Consider the following 20,726-nt stretch of genomic DNA (forward strand, 5'->3'; position numbering starts at 1 on the left):
AGCCCTAGCCCTGTACCTCAAATGGCGAGATCTCCTCATTCACAGCTCAGGGGGGTGTCCTTTCTGCTGCATCTGGTGGCAGTTGAAGGATGGAAACGAACATGTACTTCCATCTCAGTGAGGGTGCTTTCACACTAGCGTTTTTCTTTTCCGGTGTTCTGTCAGAAAACCTTAAAAGGGTTGTACGGGTTCAGAGCTGAAACCGGACATACCTCCATTTTCACCCAGGCAGCCCCCCTGACATGAGCATCGGAGCAGTTCATGCTCCAATGCTCTCCTTTGCCCTGTGCTAAATTGCGCAGGGCAAATGCATTTTTAGGAGTCCCGGTGACGTACCGGGGCTCTCCATGGGGCTGCCAGGAACCCCGGTGACGTCACCGGCACTGATGGGCGGGATTTAGCTCTGCCCTAGCCTGTAAAACGGCTAGGGCAGAGCTAAAGCCCGCCCCTCAGAGCCGGTGATGTCACCGAACACACTGCCGGGCGAAAGTTACCGCCCGGCAGTGTGTTATTGAAAACAAAAGAGCCCGTGCCCTGCGCGATTGGGCCCGTGCCCAAAGTCCTGGCAGCCATGGTAAAGTGTAGTGGGGAGCAGTATACTTGCTGTCCGTGCGGGTCCCGGGGCGCTTCAGAGTGATGTCAGGGTGCCCCACGCGCATGGATACGTCATCCATGCGCATGAGGCGCTCTGACGTCATTCTGGAGCACCCCGGGAGCCGCACGGGCGGTAAGTATACTGCTCCCCACTACTACTATGGCAAGCAGGACTTTAATAGCGTCCGGGCCTCCATAGTAACACTGAACGCATTTTGAAGACGGATCCGTCTTCAAATGCTTTCAGTTCACTTGCGTTTTTCTGGATCCGGCGTGTAATTCTGGCAAGTGGAGTACACGACGGATCCGGACAACGCAAGTGTGAAAGAGGCCTTACAAATGCCATCAGTTGGCATACGTTTTGCCAGATCCCTCTGCCGCAAGTGTGAAAGTAGCCTGAGCTGGACAGAGAATTTACAAAAAGAGCAAACACAAGGTGGGGGCCAAATAGATTTCGGTGAATAACTCAGTGGCTATAATAATAACATGCAATCACCATAGTATTCAGCTCCAGGTGCTGGTATTAAAAATGCTGAATTTTTTGGGGTGGAACAACCCCTTTAATAAGAGTAGGTGTCTTATAGGTCACCCAGGGCTCCTCTGGGAAAAAAGTATGCAAATGAGCTCAGACTAAGGTAAGACTCAGCATGGGTGACCCTGGCAAGTGTGCCTTCCCGATGCCTTAGGCCTCGGCCTGGCACATAGCACGTCAGTTTCCTGCAGTGTCCGCCCTGCCCTGCCGAGTCCGGCACACAAGGGGTTAGCCGCGAGGAATGCAGGAGTGTGGAATGTGCATGCAGATGAGACGGATGCTAATCTCATGCTAATGAGCCTGTGGCTGGGAACAGGCCGAGGTTATTGGCTTCCCCGGATCCTCATCCAGACGGCTCCTTGCTGCTGAAGTCGGAGCCGCCAGGGTCCCCTGACCGGAGCGCAGCCTTCCCCCCGCCCCACCCGGACATGCTGGCTCGTGGAGCGGAGGACTTCCTGCCTGCTGGGCGGCTCGGTGCCCTGCTGTAGGGGCCGCGTCTCCGCTGCTGAGCCCCGGCTGCTCCTCTCCAGCCTCTTTCTGTACCTATGGAGGAGTTTGCAGGGGCTGATCATGCCTAGGAAGGGGAATGGGCAGCTGCCTTTACCGGATGGCTGGGAGGAGGCGAGAGACTACGACGGGAAGGTGTTTTACATCGACCACAACACCAGGCAGACCAGCTGGATCGACCCCCGGGACAGGTATGGTGACATGCGGACCCGCGCACGGAGTTTGCGGGCAGCCCCCCGCCCCCATGTGTAGTGAGCACCACTGCCGCCGGGCATGGCGGTACCGCGGCTTATACCGGATAGTGGGGCTGTGGGACAATGTAGCAGCTGTTGTACGGTGTGTTGTGTGTGAGCCTGGAGGGGGAGGGCGCTGGGGAAGAAAGACGGGCAGGGAGCGCACACGGAGCAGTCACTTTGGGTAATGAGGGGGGGAGGAGCCAGCTGAGGAATGTGGGCTCTGTGAGGGAAAAATGTGGTGAGGCAACATGGAGCAGCTCAGAGGCGGGGGCGCAGCTTTCCCACACTCCCTAAACTGCTGTGCTGCCCTTCACCCTCCAAGGGGTTAATAATCCTAATATTAGGGGTCATGTATCAAGTATGGCTCCTGGTTGTCTTCAGCTTGGACCTAGGCCCCAAAGTTGTCTCACAGGAGGAAAGCGCCTACCGCAGCTATTGGGGCGAAACTCTTCCAAAAATGCCACAACCACAGGCAACTTGTCAAGGTGCTCCTTGGTGCCATTGTTGGACTGCACCGCTGGCGAGTGAAACCTGGCGCCAGGTCAGCACATAAGTGGCGGTGCTACTGGCCCCAGAGTCTTAGTCCTCACAAAAACGTCCCTCCAGCATTGCTGTAAATGTCAGCAATGCTCCTTTGTCACTACACATACCAGTGTCACAAGATTCCTCATTGCTCTCGAGCATACCTCTGTCCCTTCTAGTTACCAGAGGTGGGGGCCATAGACGCCTGTCTCTGTGGCCACCAAAAGTTGTTTCTTCTATTGTCTGATGGAAAAGATTATTTCGGTCAGACCTGGTTATGTTTTCTCAGGAGATACGGCAGTTTAGCTCCAGCCACGTTTTAGCATGTGAATAGGCCAGATCATCCTCGTTGGCACCTCAAGAAGTGAGTTCGGTCATAATTAGGGTTGAGAGAATTTTTTGTGTTTTCAAGTTCAGCGTACAAGGTTCGGGTTGTCTAAGAATTCCATTATGGATTCCGCTATCATGGACCATAACTTATGGTCCGTGGTGGCGGAATCCATAACTGAATTTTTACATAACCCCATCCTTGTACGCCAAACTTGAAACACAAAGTTCACTCAACACTAGTCATAAGTATTAAAATCAATTTGAATACGGTATTGTCTTTATGGTAATCTACTGGAAAGGTGCCGGGCTGGCCAATGACATTGCTTGCTCTAATAGGTATGAATATTTCTCATCTGGTAAAGAAGTCTCATGTCTTTACATGGCCTTCACATATTAGAACTTCTCGTAGAAGAAGTGGCCTCCTCTCTGGTTGTAGTGGGTAAGGACTCCTTCTGAGTTTGACACCTGAGGCCCATCCTTGTGATTTCACCATACTGTACCTGCATATGAATGGAGGATGGGCCTAGCTAATGAAGAATAGAAAACCCTGTCACTTTCATGTATCGACCACTGCAGAACCAAACCACAAAGACAACCTCTCCTGAGTTTAAACCGCCACCAAGCAGTCGTGGATTGAAACTTTTTTACATTGCTTCATCGGTAAGGTGATTAGTGTTGATCGAATTGAGCTCAGTTGATTCGGTCAAACACTTCGATTTTAATATCATCTCTGTACAGCATTAATGTATTGGCTCCATGGAAGTCGGGCAAGCCGTTACCAAACCCGACTTCGGATTCCTAATGTTAAATGTTTTTAAAGATGCAGAAATGAATACCGAATTAAATCATAGAAGTCTGGTGACGGAGTTTGGCTCCACGGAGCCAATACATTTTAAGACAGCATTAACATTGAAGTGTTTGACTGAATCAACTTCAGATCTCTGATCCGAAGCTCAATTGACCGAAGCCTAAAGGTGACCATTTGTATGTCACATGAATCATAGCGGCATATATATGGTGAGTGCTGGACAAGGGACGTTTACCCAGAACACCCTCAATGATTCTGATCATGTGTATGATGGCATATAACATTAGAGATGAGCGAATTTCATATTTTGACATTGCTTTACTGGTATAAGCAGAATTGCGTTATGGATTCCGTTACAACGGACCATAACGCAATTTTATGACCGAATGCCTTTAGAGGCATTCCGTTATTCATTCCGTCATAATAGAAGTCTACGTGCTGCAAAAACGGATCCGTCCAGTTTCTGTTATGCAGTGGAGTCCTCTCCTGTATAACGGAAACGGGACGGATCCGCTATGCAGGCCGTAGACTTCTATTATGAAGGAATGCCTCTAAAGGCATTGCGTTATGCATTCTGTCATAGTATTGAGTTATGGTCCGTGGTAACGGAATCCATAACGCAATTCTGCTTTTACCACCAAACGAAGCGTGAAGGGGATATATATATATATATACACATTTTATTTTATTTTTTTATTATGCTCGGCTATCTCCGGAATTCCCATAGAAATGAACGCACGCGTGCCTGGCCGCTCTGTTCATTTTCGGAGGGCTGCAGGGATGGGAGACCGCACGGGCGCTTAGGTGACAAGTGCATGCGAGAGATTAGTGTGGTCTCCTAGAGTGATGTCTGAGGATGAGGGGAGGTGCTGGGCTCCACTGAAGGTTAGGAGATCCCCATCGGCTATTTTCACAGGTGATTTGCATTTATATGAAATAGTTTTCATCACCTAAACTACAGCAATCATAAGTTACATACTGGTATATTTCTGACATTCTATAGTAGACCTCCAAAAACATATAATCAGGTCTAGATGTGTAATCTTGCTGATTAGAATCCCTTTTAATTAGCACCCGCTGTGGCCCTTTCAGCCGCGTGGTACTGAAACGCAGCACGACCGTGTGACAACCATGTGGCCGTACCCAAAGAGTAGGCCAGGCTTGAAACACACTTCCAGCAGATGAATTTAAACATGCCTGGGATAAACATAATCTTCCCTAAGATAAGGGCGGACTAGGTGGACCATGTGGTCTTTCTCTTCTGTCAACCTTCCACGTGTCAGTGGTAACTCTTCTTGCTACTTCTACACAGTGCTTTCATCCTTCACTGTGTGATCCAGCCTTCAGATTGTCCTTCTAAAATTGATACTTTTAACTGTTAGGTCTTATTCATTTGTTTGTGATGACATCTGTGACAAGATGGTCATTGGTTTACCCATGAAGGGTCTGTGGTTTGTCCATGTGTCTGTTTCTTTTTTTTGTTTTTTTTTCATCTGTATTCCACAGACACTGCTAGGCTAAAAACTATTTTCCAGAGCATCTCCTACCAATGGTCCATGAAAACCACAGACACAACACAGATGGCATCCATAGTGTGTCTGTGGTTTTCACGGACTCATAGCCTATAATGTGTGTGAGGAAACTGTAATCACAAACAAAATGGGACCCTACGGTCTGTGGAAAACCACCGATGTCTGACTAAACACATTAAAGTCAACGGATGCACGAGTGGTCTATGAAGACCACGGACAAAATATGTTGATGATTCCCTGACAAATAAGCGACCTTACTCGTAACTTATGAAAAAGTCATTGGCCGGGCTGTGTAATTATCCCTAGTACCAAGCAGAAGAGAGAGACATGGCTCTAGACACAAGCGTGTTCTGGATCCTGAAAGTCCTTCCCAAAAAGGTTTTATTTGGAAAATGATTTCCTGATTTCTTAAAATGGGAATTGATCATATCCTTGAATCTTAAACCATAGCTTCTGCATATGATGTGAACCCAGGCTCCATTGCTGGTCTAATGACCCAAGGTGGTAGCATCACAGGGACTTTGGCGTAATATGAGTGCACAAATGGGCCTGTATAGTATTCAGATAAAACTGGCCTGAATCTCCCGTGCGGGAGCGTGACTTCCCGTCCTGGACTTTACTTTTGTAGCAGGACCTCACGGCATTATAATGGTTTACAGTGCTATGTATCCCTGTCCTACTTGGTTGGTAATGAATTGTACTAGCATACTGCACAGTACATCACAACTGATGTCAGGCAGAGACACGCAGCATTATAACTCATTATAATGCCATGAGATCCTGTTACAGGAGCACAGTCCAGGACATGAAGTTGCTCTCCACACGTGCATGTTTGCTGTAGACAGCTCGCCTTAGGCTGGTTTCACACAGCTACAGGTCAGGGCTATATGTGGACCAGTCTTGTTCTTCGTTACTGAACTCACGTTTCCACTGCTCCAGAGTTGGCATTTTTTATACCACCTCATCCTGTGCTTGGGGTTTGGCAGTTATTGAGTCAGCAGAGTGTTGGTATAGGGTATGTTCGCACAGCGAAAAATCTGTAGCTAAAAACAGGTCGGTTTTGGTGGCAAATTTGTAAGTTCTAGTGGTTATAGGGTACCTTCGCACGAGTGCAGATTTCAGAACAGAGATTTATTTATTTATTTTTTGCGCAGCGTTATGGGGACCGGATATTGCGGATGTGCTAGTGGCCATCTAGCAACTCGTGTCCTCAGCTCTATACACAAAATCCTGGTGACAGATTCCCTTTACGCTGGGTTCCGACCTGAGCGTACTTGAACGTACGTTCTGTATGCGCGATTGAACGGGCGCTTGCAATCGCGCATACAGAGACAAGCGAATGCCCATTGTCGCGCGTTCCCGGAAGTCTATGTACGGGAAAGCGCGACAAGACGCCACAAAGAAGCTCATGTACTTCTTGGGGCGTCGGGCGTTTTACAGCGCGATCGTACGCGCTGTAAAACGCTCAGGTGAGAACCATTCCCATAGGGAATCATTGGTTCATGCCTGTTGAGCGTTTTACAGCGCGTAGGAACGCGCTGTAAAACGCTCAGGTGTGAACCCAGCCTTAAGCTAGGCCTACACCTGTAGCGGCAAGGATCGTTGAATAGCGATGATCGCATAGAAATGCATGGGATCGCTGCAGCAGTTGCAAGAATTGCAGGCGTGTTGCGACAGCCGCGGCAATCCCATGCATTTCTATGGAATCAATGCTACTCGGCGATCCTGGCTGCAACCAGTGTAGCCGTAGCCTTAAGTGATCCAGCTGTCGAATGGTTCCTTTTGGTGATCAGTTGGATAGTAGCAGGACTACCTGTCTAAACCCAGCAGCTGATTTGAATATGTTCACTTCATATTAATATGATATTTCTGTAATTTGTCACTATTTCCTTGTATGTTACATTATATACCTAGAAAACACATGGCTTCTCTGTTTTGTAAGCTTCCAGCTACATGGCAGTTCTTAAGGCTACTTTCACACTAGCGTTTGATCGGATCCGTTCTGAACGGATCCGATCATATTAATGCAGACGGTGGCTCCGTTCAGTACGGATCCGTCTGCATTAATAACTTAGAAAAAATTCTAAGTGTGAAAGTAGCCTGAGCGGATCCGTTCAGACTTTCAATGTAAAGTCAATGGGGGACGGATCCGCTTGAAGATTGAGCCATATGGTGACATCTTCAAGCGGATCCGTTCCCATTGACTTACATTGTAAGTCTGAACGGATCCGCTCGCCTCCGCACGGCCAGGCGGACAGCTGAACGCTGCAAGCAGCGTTCAGCTGTCCGCCTGTCCGTGCGGAGGCGAGCGGAGGCTGAACGCCGCCAGACTGATGCAGTCTGAGCGGATCCGCATCCATTCAGACTGCATCAGGGCTGGACGGAGGCGTTCGGGTCCGCTCGTGAGCTCCTTCAAACGGAGCTCACGAGCGGACCGACGAACGCTAGTGTGAAAGTAGCCTTAGTGTGCGGATGGATGCTTATGCCAATGTTTAGGTGAGACGCCTCATCTGATATGCCTTGCATTCCCAGCATGTGACACAGCCGGGTAAACAAACTGCTACCTGTATGTTGTGGTTACACGGAATAGGCGGCAGTGTGTCAGTGGAGAGGTGACATACCTGTGACTGGAATGTGCTCTGCTAACCTTACACTGCACTATGACCGTATATGTAGTCACCGTACCTGGCCCTTGGAGAAAGTATTTTTTTTTACTTTGTTTAAAACCTTACTTTGCTTCATATGTTGGCTATAGAAATGATAGAAAGTATTAGATATGTGGTGTTGGTGTAGGGCAGGGATGGGCAAACTGCGGCTCTCCAGCTGTTGTAAAACTACAACTCCCAGTCTGCCTACAGCTATCAGTCTACAGCAGGGCATGATGGGATTTGTAGTTTTAAAACAGCTAGAGAGCCGCAGTTTGGCCATCCCTGGTGTAGGGAAAGCTTGGGTAAAACTTTATGCATGTGCGGCAGAGCTCTCAAAATCTGCTCACATCTGAATGGGGTTTGTTCTTCGTAATAGGCATTTCTACTAATTCCACAAAGAGGTACAGTTGCAGAAATTTCCGGAACATATCTGTCAGGTTTTAACCTACCCTAGACCTGTGATGGCTAACCTCCAGCACTCCAGCTGTTGTAAAACTACAACTCCCAAGATGTACACTTGCTTGACTGTTCTCAGAACTCCACAGAAATGAATGTTGCATGCTGGGAGTCGTAGTTTCACCACAGCTGGAGTGCCTGAGATTAGCCATACTGAATGCAGATTTGTGTGTAGATATACCGTAAAGCTCCTTTTACATGGGCCAGTCATTGGGGCAATTACTGGGAATGAGTGTTTCTACAAACAATCGTTCCCAATAATTGCCTGTAAAGGTGCCGACTACCATCCATTGAGCAAAATTTTATTGGGTGATCATATGTTTGGGCTGGCACCCTAAGGCCGCTCCTCGGCATAAATGCAGGGGTTCGGCCAGACATAAACTGCTGGACGCCACAGTTTTTGTCCTGCTGAATCCCAGCGTTTTAAGTCCGATGGGCAAGCCGCACTATCCGGCTATGCCGGGCAGGCTGTAAACACGAGGGCAACGTCACTGACTACTACTGCTGTCATTTGTATAGTGCAGTTAAAAAATACATTTAAGGGCTCTTTCATACCTGCGTTCTTGTCTTCCGGCATAGAGTTCCGTCGTCGGGGCTCTATGCCGGAAGAATCCTGATCAGTTTTATCCTAATGCATTCTGAATGGCGTGAAATCCGTTCAGGATGCATCAGGATGTCTTCAGTTCCGGAACGGAACGTTTTTTGGCCGGAGAAAATACCGCAGCATGCTGCGCTTTTTGCTCCGGCCAAAAATCCTGAAGACTTGCCGCAAGGCCGGATCCGGAATTAATGCCCATTGAAAGGCATTGATCCGGATCCGGCCTTAAGCTAAACGTCGTTTCGGCGCATTGCCGGATCCGACGTTTAGCTTTTTTAGAGTGGTTGCCATGGCTGCCGGGAGACTAAAGTCCCGGCAGCCATGGTAAAGTGGAGTGGGGGAGCAGCATACTTACCGTCCGTGCGGCTCCAGAGTGACGTCAGGGCGCCCCACGCACATGGATGACGTGCTCGCATGGCACGTCATCCATGCGCATGGGGCGCTCTGTCGTCACTCTGGAGCGCCCCGGGAGCCGCGCGGACTGTAAGTATACCGCTACCCGCTTCTACTATGGCAACCAGGACTTTAATAGCGTCCTGGCTGCCTTAGTAACACTGAACACATTTTGAAGACAGATCCGTCTTCAAATGCTTTCAGTTCACTTGCGTTTTTCCGGATCCGGCGTGTAATTCCGGCAAGTGGAGTACACGCCGGATCCGGACAACGCAAGTGTGAAAGAGGTTAGTATATTCATATTAACAGATATTAATTTTTTTTCTTTTTCTACTGACTCTAACTCCATCCAAACTAGTTGTGTCTCAGACTCCCTAAACCTGTGTCCTTGGAATTCTTTCCCAATAATTGCACTTAGGGGTGCACCGAAATTTCGGCGGCCGATAATATCGGCCGAAAATGCTCCTAATCTGTTTCTGCCGATATTTGTACATATCGGCCGGAAATAGCGGGGAGGGACTGGGAGGAGGAGCTGGGGGCCGGTGCGTTCACTGTTCTCCGACCCCCAGCTCCAGTAGTTATAAAAAGTGTGCAATTAATAAGCATTCTATTCATGAGGCCCCCTCTGCAGTAGCACATTCAATATAGCCACATCCTACTCACAGGGCTGTCATCTTAATGCTGGCCGGCCGGGCAGACGAGCGGCAGCGTCACGACTGACGTCACATGCCTGCGCCGCCTCCTTCATTCAGAAAGTAGGCCGGGCACATGACGTCAGTTGTGACGCTGCCGCTCGTCTGCCCGGCCGGCCAGCATTAAGATGACAGCCCTGTGAGTAGGATGTGGCTATATTGAATGTGCTACTGCAGAGGGGGCCTCATGAATAGAATGCTTATTAATTGCACACTTTTTATAACTACTGGAGCTGGGGGTCGGAGAACAGTGAACGCACCGGCCCCCAGCTCCTCCTCCCAGTCCCTCCCCGCTATTTTCTATTAATTGTACAATGGGGGGGGGGGGGGTCTGTGGATGGCACTGTTATGGGGTGGGTGGGGGTCTGTGGATGGCACTGTTATGGGGTGGGTGGGGGTCTGTGGATGGCACTGTTATGGGGTGGGTGGGGGTCTGTGGATGGCACTGTTATGGGGTGGGGGGTCTTTTAAAAGTATTTGGGCAAAAAGGCAGTTTCGGTTTCGGTCAAGGGGTATCCTGAATTTTCGGTTTCGGACCAGAATTTTCATTTCGGTGCACCCCTAAATTGCACCCATCATCGGCCTTTGGACTATCCATGATTGGACGGTAGCTCAGTGCGGCCGCCATTGTTTCTGATAGTTTTTTTCCCTTTGTTTGAGAAGATAATTGCACTTTATTCATACAATCTGGACCACTAGCTATGTCGTGTGTGGTTTTTTTTTTTTTTTTTTTTTTTTTTTTTTTGACACTTGTATAATGTTTCATGTCTCACAATGGCGTTGATATTATCATAGTTTTGATCGTGACGTGTTCTATTGGACCGATCGAGGTGAAGTGAGAGGCGAGACCATCGGAGTCCTGCACTGCCCTCCTGGCTCCCTGCTGTATGTATAAGCCCATATGCCATAGGCTCCTTCCCTTTAAATGCAATGAACTTTTAAGCATTGCACTAACAGTACTGTTTGGTTTTGCCTCATAAATGACTTGCGTGAATACACAGGTATTCGCACGGAAACTTTTATGTGGCACGTGTGTGTGTTTTATTTCTTTATCATTGTTCTAATCACATTTTCCATTGCTGTGCTATTCTTCATGCAGAGAAATCCCCATTAAAGCCTCATACACATAGGCATTGGAAATAAAAGCTTGATAAACGCTTCCCACATTAAACTTGTGTTGGCGAGTCTTAACCAAGCTTTGGAAATGGCGTTCTATACCGCGTACTGGCAATACTTCAGATTTGGAAGTCATGCTATGGAAAGTTTCCATGTAGCTCAATAAGGATATGGCCACTTGAGATATATACGCCAAAGATTTTCCGTAGCGTAATTTCATGCAGAAAATCTGTAGTGTTTGCAGTGGCAGCAAAAAAAATAAAAAAATCACATCCAAGTGCTGTAAAAAGTTTTCACAATGGCATCTGCACAGGGCTCGGTTTGGATTTTAAATCGGCAGCATGTCAATTTCTGCTTTGAATTTTCGCCACAGATTTCACCCTTTGTAACGCAGATTGTAACATCTGCAGCCATTTCAAAATTTCCCAGGTAACTCATGCATAGTTTGCTGCTGATTTTTATTTTTCTTTATTTTTTTTCTTTCCCCCACCAGAATATGTCCGTGCAGTTATACCCTAATAAGGCTACTTTCACACAAGCGGCACGGACCTCCCGCAGACTGTTCCGTCACGTGAACAGCCTGTCGGATCCATCCTGCCGCTAGTGACTGCGTGCCCCAGGACTGCTGCTCCGTCCCCATTGACTATAATGGGGGCGGAGGCACGGCGAGAGGCTGCCGGAATAAATGTTGGACATGTCGTAGTTTTATTCCAGCAGCTTCTTGCCGTGCGCTGCCAGATCTCGGCCCCCGCCCCCATTATAGTCAATGGGGACGGGGGGACGGAGCGCCAGTCTGGGGGCACATGGTCACTAGCAGGAGAACGGATCCGACAGGCTGTTCATCCGAAGGAACAGCTGGCCGGAGGTCTTTGCCGCTAGTGTGAAAGTAGCCTAAGACTGCTTTCAGACAAGCGTATTTTCAATGCGTATATAGTCTGGATTTTATGTTCCAGAACTCGCTGCTAATGTTAATGAATAGCGCTATTCACATGGGCGTATAATTTCCGTCAGTATTTGAAAATCCGCAGCATGTCCATGAGTTTTTTGCTGATTTGTTTCCAAATATGCACATTACAGTATGTGCAGTACTTAAATAATGAAGGAAGGAAGAAATACGCATGTAAATCCTGAAGCAATCCTGATGACTATACTGATGGTATCAGCAGGATCCTAAGCCAGAAGACGAATGGATTTCAATACGGCGCCTAAGGGCTCATGCACACCATGATCCGCAAAAAATACGGATAACATCTGTGTGCATTCTGTATTTTGCGGCACAGAACAGCTGGCCCTTCATAGAACAGTACTATCCTTGTCCGTAATGCGGACAATAATAGGACAGGTTCTATTTTTTTGCGGAACGGATATATGGAAATGGAATGCACACAGAGTAGCATTTTATTTTTGTTTTGTTTTTGCAGACCCATTGAAGTGAATGGTTCTGCATACGGTGCGCATAAAAAATAAATAAATGAATGGACACTGAAAGAAAATATGTTCGTGTGCATGAGCCCTAAGGCTAGTGTCACACGGGGGAGTTTTCTGTCCTTTTTGCAAATGGACAGCATCCAGACTGAATCCTGACCTATTAGTTTCAATGGGTCCGAGGATACAAACCTTGTTCATAAAAAATTGCAGAATGTTTGATATTGTGCATTTTTCATGCCTCCCTGGCCCCATAGAAATTATTAGGGCTGCATGAAAAATTGAAGTCTAGATGTTGAGTGTTCTTCAGTTTTTCTTCATGCGCATGAAAAACGGATGCTCTCTGGATGAAAAAACTGAAACCCTGAACAAAGTTGTAGAAAAACCGATTGAACTTGCGTGAAAATCTGTTTGTCACCGAACAGAGCCTTACATTTTCTTTATCGCTCGTGTGAAAGAGACCTGATGGTTCAGTCAGTGTTGGTTTGGGCACCATGTTGCACATGGCGATGCTTTATGTGACTGCGTATGTGGATCTTCATTCTGCATACAGCCATAGTGTCATGCCCATACAATTGTATGAGTTTTTACCATATCTCATTTTGCCTCCAATTTCATCCAGCGACATACAAAGTTTTATTTTTCTGTCTGATTCCATACAAGTTTACGAAAAGTGTTTTTGGGGGTATGCTTCATTGAATGCCGTATGTACAGAGATGTTGTCCTGCCCTCTTAAGGCCAAAAAGCAGTGCTTTTATGGGACATGGTAACCACAGGACTTATGAAGGGACCTGACCAGTGTGATTATGGTGTTGATGGAATAAAGCATTGAGGTCTTTCAGCCTCTCATGCCATCAATCGGTAACTATACATTTTCCAGCTTTTGCTTTTATTGGTACCACAATTGTCCTGACCGGAAAGTCTCCTTAGGGTTGGTCAGGGAGATGCACCCAACACACAGACCATGTTTCCCGAACCGATCACAGTTGTGTGAATCAGCCCTAAATCATGGACTGGTCACCCTACAACTATACTATGATGTCCTTAGACTCAAGGTCCTGTTGGGATTTGCCACCATAAGACAGGGTCAGAATTTATCTGGTGCTACGCTTGTGTGTTGACCTAAAGCGAGTCGTACACTTCAGATAGCTGCCGACTGATCTCTGTTCCTCCAAACGCCCCCTTCCCCAATACAAATGCATGGCTGTGTGAACGTTCATGTGTTTTGAATGGAAAGTGAAGAAAAAGCTGCATCCAGACACCTCTGGTGTCCACTTAACTCCACTGAGAACAGAGGATCAGGCATGATGAAATCAATCAGACCGGTTCTTTTTCCCTCTGACAGGGGAAGCTTGGGACATGTTAGATGGTCAGCAAAATCATTGGGTCCCCTCATTTGGTGGACAGCGGTCCCTCCTGGCTCCCCTGTACACATATGCACTCAGCTGAACAGAGTGAATGTGTTCTCAATGGGGAAATGGGAGGAAGTTGCTATCGGACACCTCTGGCAGCAGCTTATCTCCCAGGAAAACAAAAGGATCATGTGTCAAATTTTAACCCCTGAGTTGGGGTTAATGGCTATGAGCTTTATGCACCTTATGCACACAAAAATTTGGAATTGGTGTCACTCAGTTCCCGAAAACGACATTCATACATTTTTATGGACTGCTACTAAGGGTACTTTTACACTAGCAGCGCGGACCTCCGGCAGGCTGTTCCTGACGCTAGGGAATGCGTACCCCCGGACTACCGCTCCGGCCCCACTGACTATAATTGGGGGTGAGGCGGAGTTCCGGCGGCGGCATTCTAGCGCATGCCGAGAGGCCGCCAGAATAAAAGTACAACATTTTACACCTGCCATGAGCAAGAGTAAGTCGGCTATTAGGGAATTGTTGCATATCATCTAATATATATGTGAAGGCTACTCGAAGGCGAACCATAGATTTCAAGTGAACCTCAACAAAGTAAACCTCTGATAATATACTCACTAGCAAGCTGGAGGGATCTTTAGTAAGATGGTCCAGAGATTACCTGGGGGACAGGTGTATCATGAACTTTGTTGTAAATTCTGATTGGCACAAAGATTATTTCTCCTTTTTTCTCTACATAGGGGTGGTATATATTACACTGCCCGATCGATGTTCGAGCGCTGATCTATAGGCTCTCGGCACCGCCCAGATTACACAGGCCAATGCAAACTGAATAGAGAGGAAGGATTGACACTGCAGTCGCTCCTCCCTCATTCTGTCCTTTATCGGCAGCACATTCCTGATCACACCGGGACATGTGCTGCTGATCAGGCATCTTTCATCTTCATGAAAAAATGCCATCAGCCGATTGACTGCTCAAGTTTACCAGCCAAATAACCCAAAAAGAGCATTTCTAAGAACACTTGTTCCTGCTAATTTTCCTGATTAACGTGTGGTCTAATAAGGGCTAAAGACTCATTTACACACCAAGATGAGCAGCGTTCCTTCCCGACAGTTGGCTGGTCGCCTAGTAGAGGTGAAGCTCTATGTTTACCTTCAGCGATCACCTCCACAGTAAGAGGGTGAGGGATTGCTATTGTGATCGCTCGTCCTGATACAGATGCACTGTTTCTAGGTAGCAGACTGCCGTTTAGACAGCACAATCTGCTGCCCAGAAAAGATCATTTAGGTGCCTGCCCAAACTACAGGATTACCTGATGACTTCTTCGCAGAGTGATCTGCGGCATCTTTACATGGGCAGCTTGTCTAGATGGAACGTTTGTTCCCGATTTATCTGTTTGTGTGAATCCACCTTTTAAATGTTTCCTTTCTTCATTGTAGATGATGCAGTGTATGGTAATGGACTTGGGGTGTGAGTCTTTCCAGGGCTGTTTACGCCCTTCACTTTCTGCTAATGAAGTGTGCTTACAGTATTAGGAGACGCTTCCTTTGTTCTCACTATTTGTGCTCCCTGTGGAGTATCAAAGCTACAAGTATTACTTCCTAATGGTGACACAAGGATAAAACGGCATAGATTACCATGTAAACAGGGCTCCATTCCAAGGCATGCTGCTTCTGTTCAGTAACATTTGTTACTATATCACCACCATATTCCAGTGCACTGTACAGAGGATGCACTCACATCGTCCCAGTCTCATTTTCCTGTCTATACAATAAAATAAATATTTCATATTGTCAACCAGTTAATCTATGGAAGAAACTGGGCTCATAGATAAGTGTATCTGAGCCATCATCTCTGATGTCAGAGCAGCCTAAATATGACCATATGTCAGTCCTTTATCCCAAGACTAAACTTATCAGGGTCTTAGTCCAGTTTGGCTCTGGGGTGTACATATGGCTGTCACGTAGCCTGGTGTTCTTAGGACAAATCCCCTACACAGACTCCTTTATCTCCTCTTTTTTTTTACTATACGTTATTAGCTAAAATGACAACAGACGGCTTATTACCGTGAATCTGATCATGCATCTTTTGTATTATTTTCTTCCCCAGTGGATCTGGATTTTGGTAGCAAACAGTTGTTTAACATAGGGGGATATATAAAAACTGTTGATTTCCCCCTGTACTCCCAAGCAGTACAGGGTTTACAAAAAAGAATTCCTCTAAAAAGTGTATTTGTAGCCGTATTATCTGAATAGAATTTATTTTTTAATAATTTTGTTTGTTAGAATATATCTGACTGTCCTTTTGTGTATTTAAAGGTTTGAGAGAAAAAAAAAGCAGCATGCAACTCCTGACCTTGAAGTTTGCCTCGCATTGCAGCTCATCCCTATTAGGTCTCATGCACATGACCTTAGTTTCGGTACGCATCCGATCTGCATTTTTTCTTTTGCAGATTGGATCCAGATCCATTAAGTACAATAGGGCCGCAAAAGATGTGCTGTCTGCATGTGCGTTCAACGGCCCCATAAAAAAAAAAAAGATAGAGCATGTCCTATTCTTGCCCATTTTGCGGACAAGGATCGGACACTTCTAGAAGAGTTTAAAAAAAAAAATGGTGGCATGCAACCCACTGGGATCCCTGTGGGTCTGTGATTTTTTTTTTTTTTTTATTTTTTTTTTTAGACTGCGCAAGGGATACGATCCTGTGCATGAGCCCTTAGGGTACATCCTGATGAGACTGAAATGCGAATCCACAGCATTTTACACTAGAGGCAAATTGGATGAGATTTTAAGATCTCTCATCCACACTCTGCAGAAAAAATAAAAAATGTGCAGTTTAAATTGACTTTTGGTGCTGTATATTCTTATGAAGTGAACCCATGTGAATGTCATGCAGGAGATCCTGAGCTCCCGAACCAGCCCTTACGTCCATGAATGGCCATTCATTTGGCTGGCTGTGGTGTAATACTACTCTTCAGCCAGATGAAGGCGCTGACAGCGGTTCAGGCTTTTTGAAGGTGTGGATCATAGGAGAGGACAACTTTCACTTTTTTTGTTTTGTTCAAGTCACTCCTGCTTTTGACATAAAAAAGCCTGAATGTGTGTCAGCACCCTGAGGCTTCCCAATTACTGCCATGGATTAAGGGACCAGCTTTCTTTACAAAAGTGCTTGTGTTCAGGAGGAGGACCCTTTAATCATTGGATCATATGTATGGGCTGAACACCTCGTAGCCGGGTTCTCGAGCTGTTGAGGAATTGTCTTCTTTCTCAGCAGTACTGCGCAGGGAAACCCATCATATAAAATAGAAAAGTCTTGTATTGTGTGTTTAACCTTTCCACCATAGAGTAAAGGTGTGTTGGGAATTATCACAACATCAGGCAGACTTGAAAGTGAGTTTTTCTAGAGTCTTGTTTTTAGCTGGGTTTATTGCCCCTCTGATTATATTTATATATGGGATTACTTTTATGGCACACGTTATTCTTTGTAGAGGAAACATGTAGAGCTTTGTTATATACGACAAACGGCCGAGTCCCGCTGCTACATGCTATATTTCAGCTGGTGAATGTTTTACGTTTCACATTGATGGAGGTGGATACCCACACTAGCCAACTTGTTGGGGCGTGTAAGGGGCTACTGGACAATTCCGGTGACTGCCAGGAAAATCTATCTTGACCAGTTGAGAGGGGCAAAAAAGTTGCAATATCCATTAGTGTCCAGCAACTACAAAAAAGAATGGGGCAGATTTAGGAAAATTAACAAAAAAAAGTCTTGCCCATAGCAACCAATCACAGCACAGCTTTCATTTTGTATTCTGCCCTTAAAAAAATTAAAGCTGCACTGTAATTGGTTGTTTCCAACATCTGTGCCATTCCTTGTTGTTGTTGCTGGATTCTACAGAAGACTCTAAAAATACAATGCTTTATTGATGTACTCTTAAAATTAGCTGTCTGCTGTAAGGATTACAATATCAGGCGCAAGGTAGGGGTACCAGAGTGTTTTAGGTGCTCCTAAGGCCTCATGCACACGGTCGTTATTTTTGGCCGCATCAGAGCCGCACCCATTCACTTCAATGGGGCCGCAAAAGATGCAGACAGCAGTCCGTGTGCTCCATTCTGTGGCCCCGCAAAAAAAATAGAACATGTCCTATTCTTGTCTGTTTTGCGGACAAGAATAGGCATTTCTACAATGGGCCGTCCGTTCCGCTGTGCAAATTGCAGAAGGCACACGGGCGGCTTCCGTTTTTTGCGGATCCGCGGTTTGTGGACCGCAAAAAATGGCACAGTCTTGTGCATGAGACCTAATACAGTAGATGATTGGGGTACCTATGCCCACTTTCTGATTTTTCTCCTCAATGTAATGTAAATAATGGAGGTATGAGGAGGGGCAAATAACAAAACTCTACAAGGTATGACCACCCAGAAATGCAGGGTCAGAACCGTGGTGCTAGTGATTCATAATATCCCAAACTATCTGGATGCCATAGTCGGCACATGGAGAGGTGATATACTGCTCAGAGACCCTCTAATATGTATGCAGCACGTTGCCATGTAGAGCGTCTTTGGTTTCAACACATTTACTTTTGCTGGGTACAAATCCCTCAATATGTATATAAATGGGTATTTAGCTAGTATGAGCTGACTGCTCAACACATTTCTACACTCTGGTGGACAGAGCAATTCATCAGGACCATATTGGTGATCTTAGGTAATAGGCCTGCACGATATATCACCAAAGCAATCGTATCACAATTAATCGACGATTGCGATATGGCGATTTGGCAGACCCAAAAAATGCTGCAATTACCTATACACAGAGGGAGGAGGGGCTGAGTGCCGGCATCTGAATTAGGAATGACGGCGGTGACCGTTGTAGTCCCTGTATTCTAATGCACCGGCCCCGCTCACTGTTGTATAATATTATCTAACATGTAGGCATTGTTAAAAAAAATAATAATCCCGTATAATCTCACTGTGTTACTTACAGCTAAATTCAGTAGAAGACAGGAGGGAGGAGGCCTGGCGGGCGGTGCATCACTCACTACGTCATGCAGCACCGCCGCCCACTTTATGAATGAAGCAGGCGGCGCGGTCGCGTGACGTAGTGAGTGACGTGTCGCCCGCCCGTCCTGCCTCCGCTCTTCTACGGAATTTAGCTGTAAGTAATACAGTAAAATTATACAGGAATATTATATTTTAACAATGCCTACATGTTAGATAATATTATACAACAGTGAGCTGGGCTGGTGCATTAGAATACAGGGACTACACCGGCCCCACTCATTCCTAATACAGATGCCAGCCCCCAGCCTCTTCACACTGCAGGGACACTATTATGGGGGGGATCAGTGGATGGCACATAGCATAAGATGCTATATATGTGTCATCTACAGATCCCCCCCCCCCCCCCCCCCATAGCAGTGTCATCCACAGATCCCCCATAACAGTGCAAATAGACCTAGTACAATTCCCTAGGGCCCTAATTGAAATCACACAAAATTCCTATATCGTGCAGCCCTATTAGGTAAGCTAATAGTAAGATGAATGGCCGTGCTGGGTGGCGAGATAGCCCCCACTGCTATGGCCGTCTGTTTTCTCTGTTGAAACCACAGAAGCTCCAGATGGCAACATGCATACATATTATGGGGTCTCTGAGTTCGACATAGACCATCAGGGGTGAATCACTAACCCCACTGTTCCGACTCCACATTTTTGGTTGGTCATACCTTTTTTACAGGTTTTTTTTTTTTTTTTGTTTTTTCTTTTTTCCTGCCCCTCATCATACCTCCTATTTACTTTACATTGAGGACAAAATTACGAGGTAGGTTTAGGTACCACAATCATCTATTAGGGCACCTTCAACACTCTGGTCGCCCCACTTGGGCAGACAGCTCATTTTAAGTGTATTTTATATATTTAGCGTTTTGTTTTCAGGCAGTAAGTGAATGTATACAGGCCTCTTGTTATTTCAGTCAATCTTTGCCTTGGATCCCTCACAGATTTTTTTTTTTTGCCGCCTTTTACCTCCTGTGTGGACATATCCTAAAGGAGTTTTCGACGTATATTGTTAACAAGTATGTACGTTTTAGTATCTGTGAAGAGCTCCATAAAATACCGTATTAAGTATAAGGTAGATGGAGTTGGTTGCTAGATTTGGCCCTGTATCTAAGCTTGTGAGAATTGTATGACCAGCGCATCCTTGCTCCTTTCATTATTTATAGGATATTGTAGAAGCCAATAGATTGTAGTGGAAAAACTACTGAGCTATGTCTTTACTAGAACGAAGAATTGAAAGTGACAGAACATCAGGTTTCAGTGTACAATGTAAAATTGAAAGGATTACAATCCATGTTCTCATTTTTTGTGACTTTGTTTTTCCCTTCTCTGAAGATCCATTGAATCTTGTTTTCTCAGAAGGACACCGTCTCTTAAGTGTAGTCTGCCGCTTCTTGTCTCTGATGCTCCATGACGCTCTGGTATTAGCTGGCAGAAATCCGGTGCTCTCTGGGTCCGACTGTTATTCTCTGCCATTTTTAACAGCAGAAAATAACAGATTAGCGGTTTCATTTACGGTGAAGATTTGCACTGCAACCATATGAGAGATAGATCACAGAAAGGTATTCCTGTTCCCCGCATTGTCAGACCTTTCTGTTTTTTTTCCCCTCTCTATTTTTGTTTCTGAAACCCATTTAGATTGATAAATTTAAGGGGCATCTATCAGCAGGTTTGTACCTATGAAGTTGGCTGACCTGTTACATGTGCACCTGGCAGCTGAAGACATCTGAGTTGTTCCCATGTTCATATGTGCCTGCATTGCTGAGAAAAATGATGTTCTAAGATATGCAAATGATCCTCTAGGAGCAACGGGGGCGTTGTCATTACACCTAGAGGCTCTGCTCTGTGTTGCGCCCTCTGCACTTTGACAGGGGACCTGCGCCCCCGTTGCTCCCAGAGACTCATTTGCATATA

The 20,726-nt window shown here is 46.2% G+C and overlaps 1 protein-coding gene across 1 annotated transcript in view; it reads left to right on the top strand.

The window, feature by feature from the left end:
* The first annotated feature begins 1,244 nt into the window (after positions 1-1,244).
* WWC2 (WW and C2 domain containing 2) overlaps positions 1,245-20,726 on the top strand; it is a 183,911-nt gene continuing 164,429 nt past the window's right edge. The window contains exon 1 of the mRNA XM_044297357.1: positions 1,245-1,824. Coding sequence (XP_044153292.1) covers positions 1,697-1,824 — 128 coding nt within the window. The 5' untranslated portion in view covers positions 1,245-1,696. The remainder of the gene's footprint in view (positions 1,825-20,726) is intronic.

This window comes from Bufo gargarizans, chromosome 1 (assembly GCF_014858855.1).
Source record: "Bufo gargarizans isolate SCDJY-AF-19 chromosome 1, ASM1485885v1, whole genome shotgun sequence".
Lineage (NCBI taxonomy): Eukaryota > Metazoa > Chordata > Amphibia > Anura > Bufonidae > Bufo > Bufo gargarizans.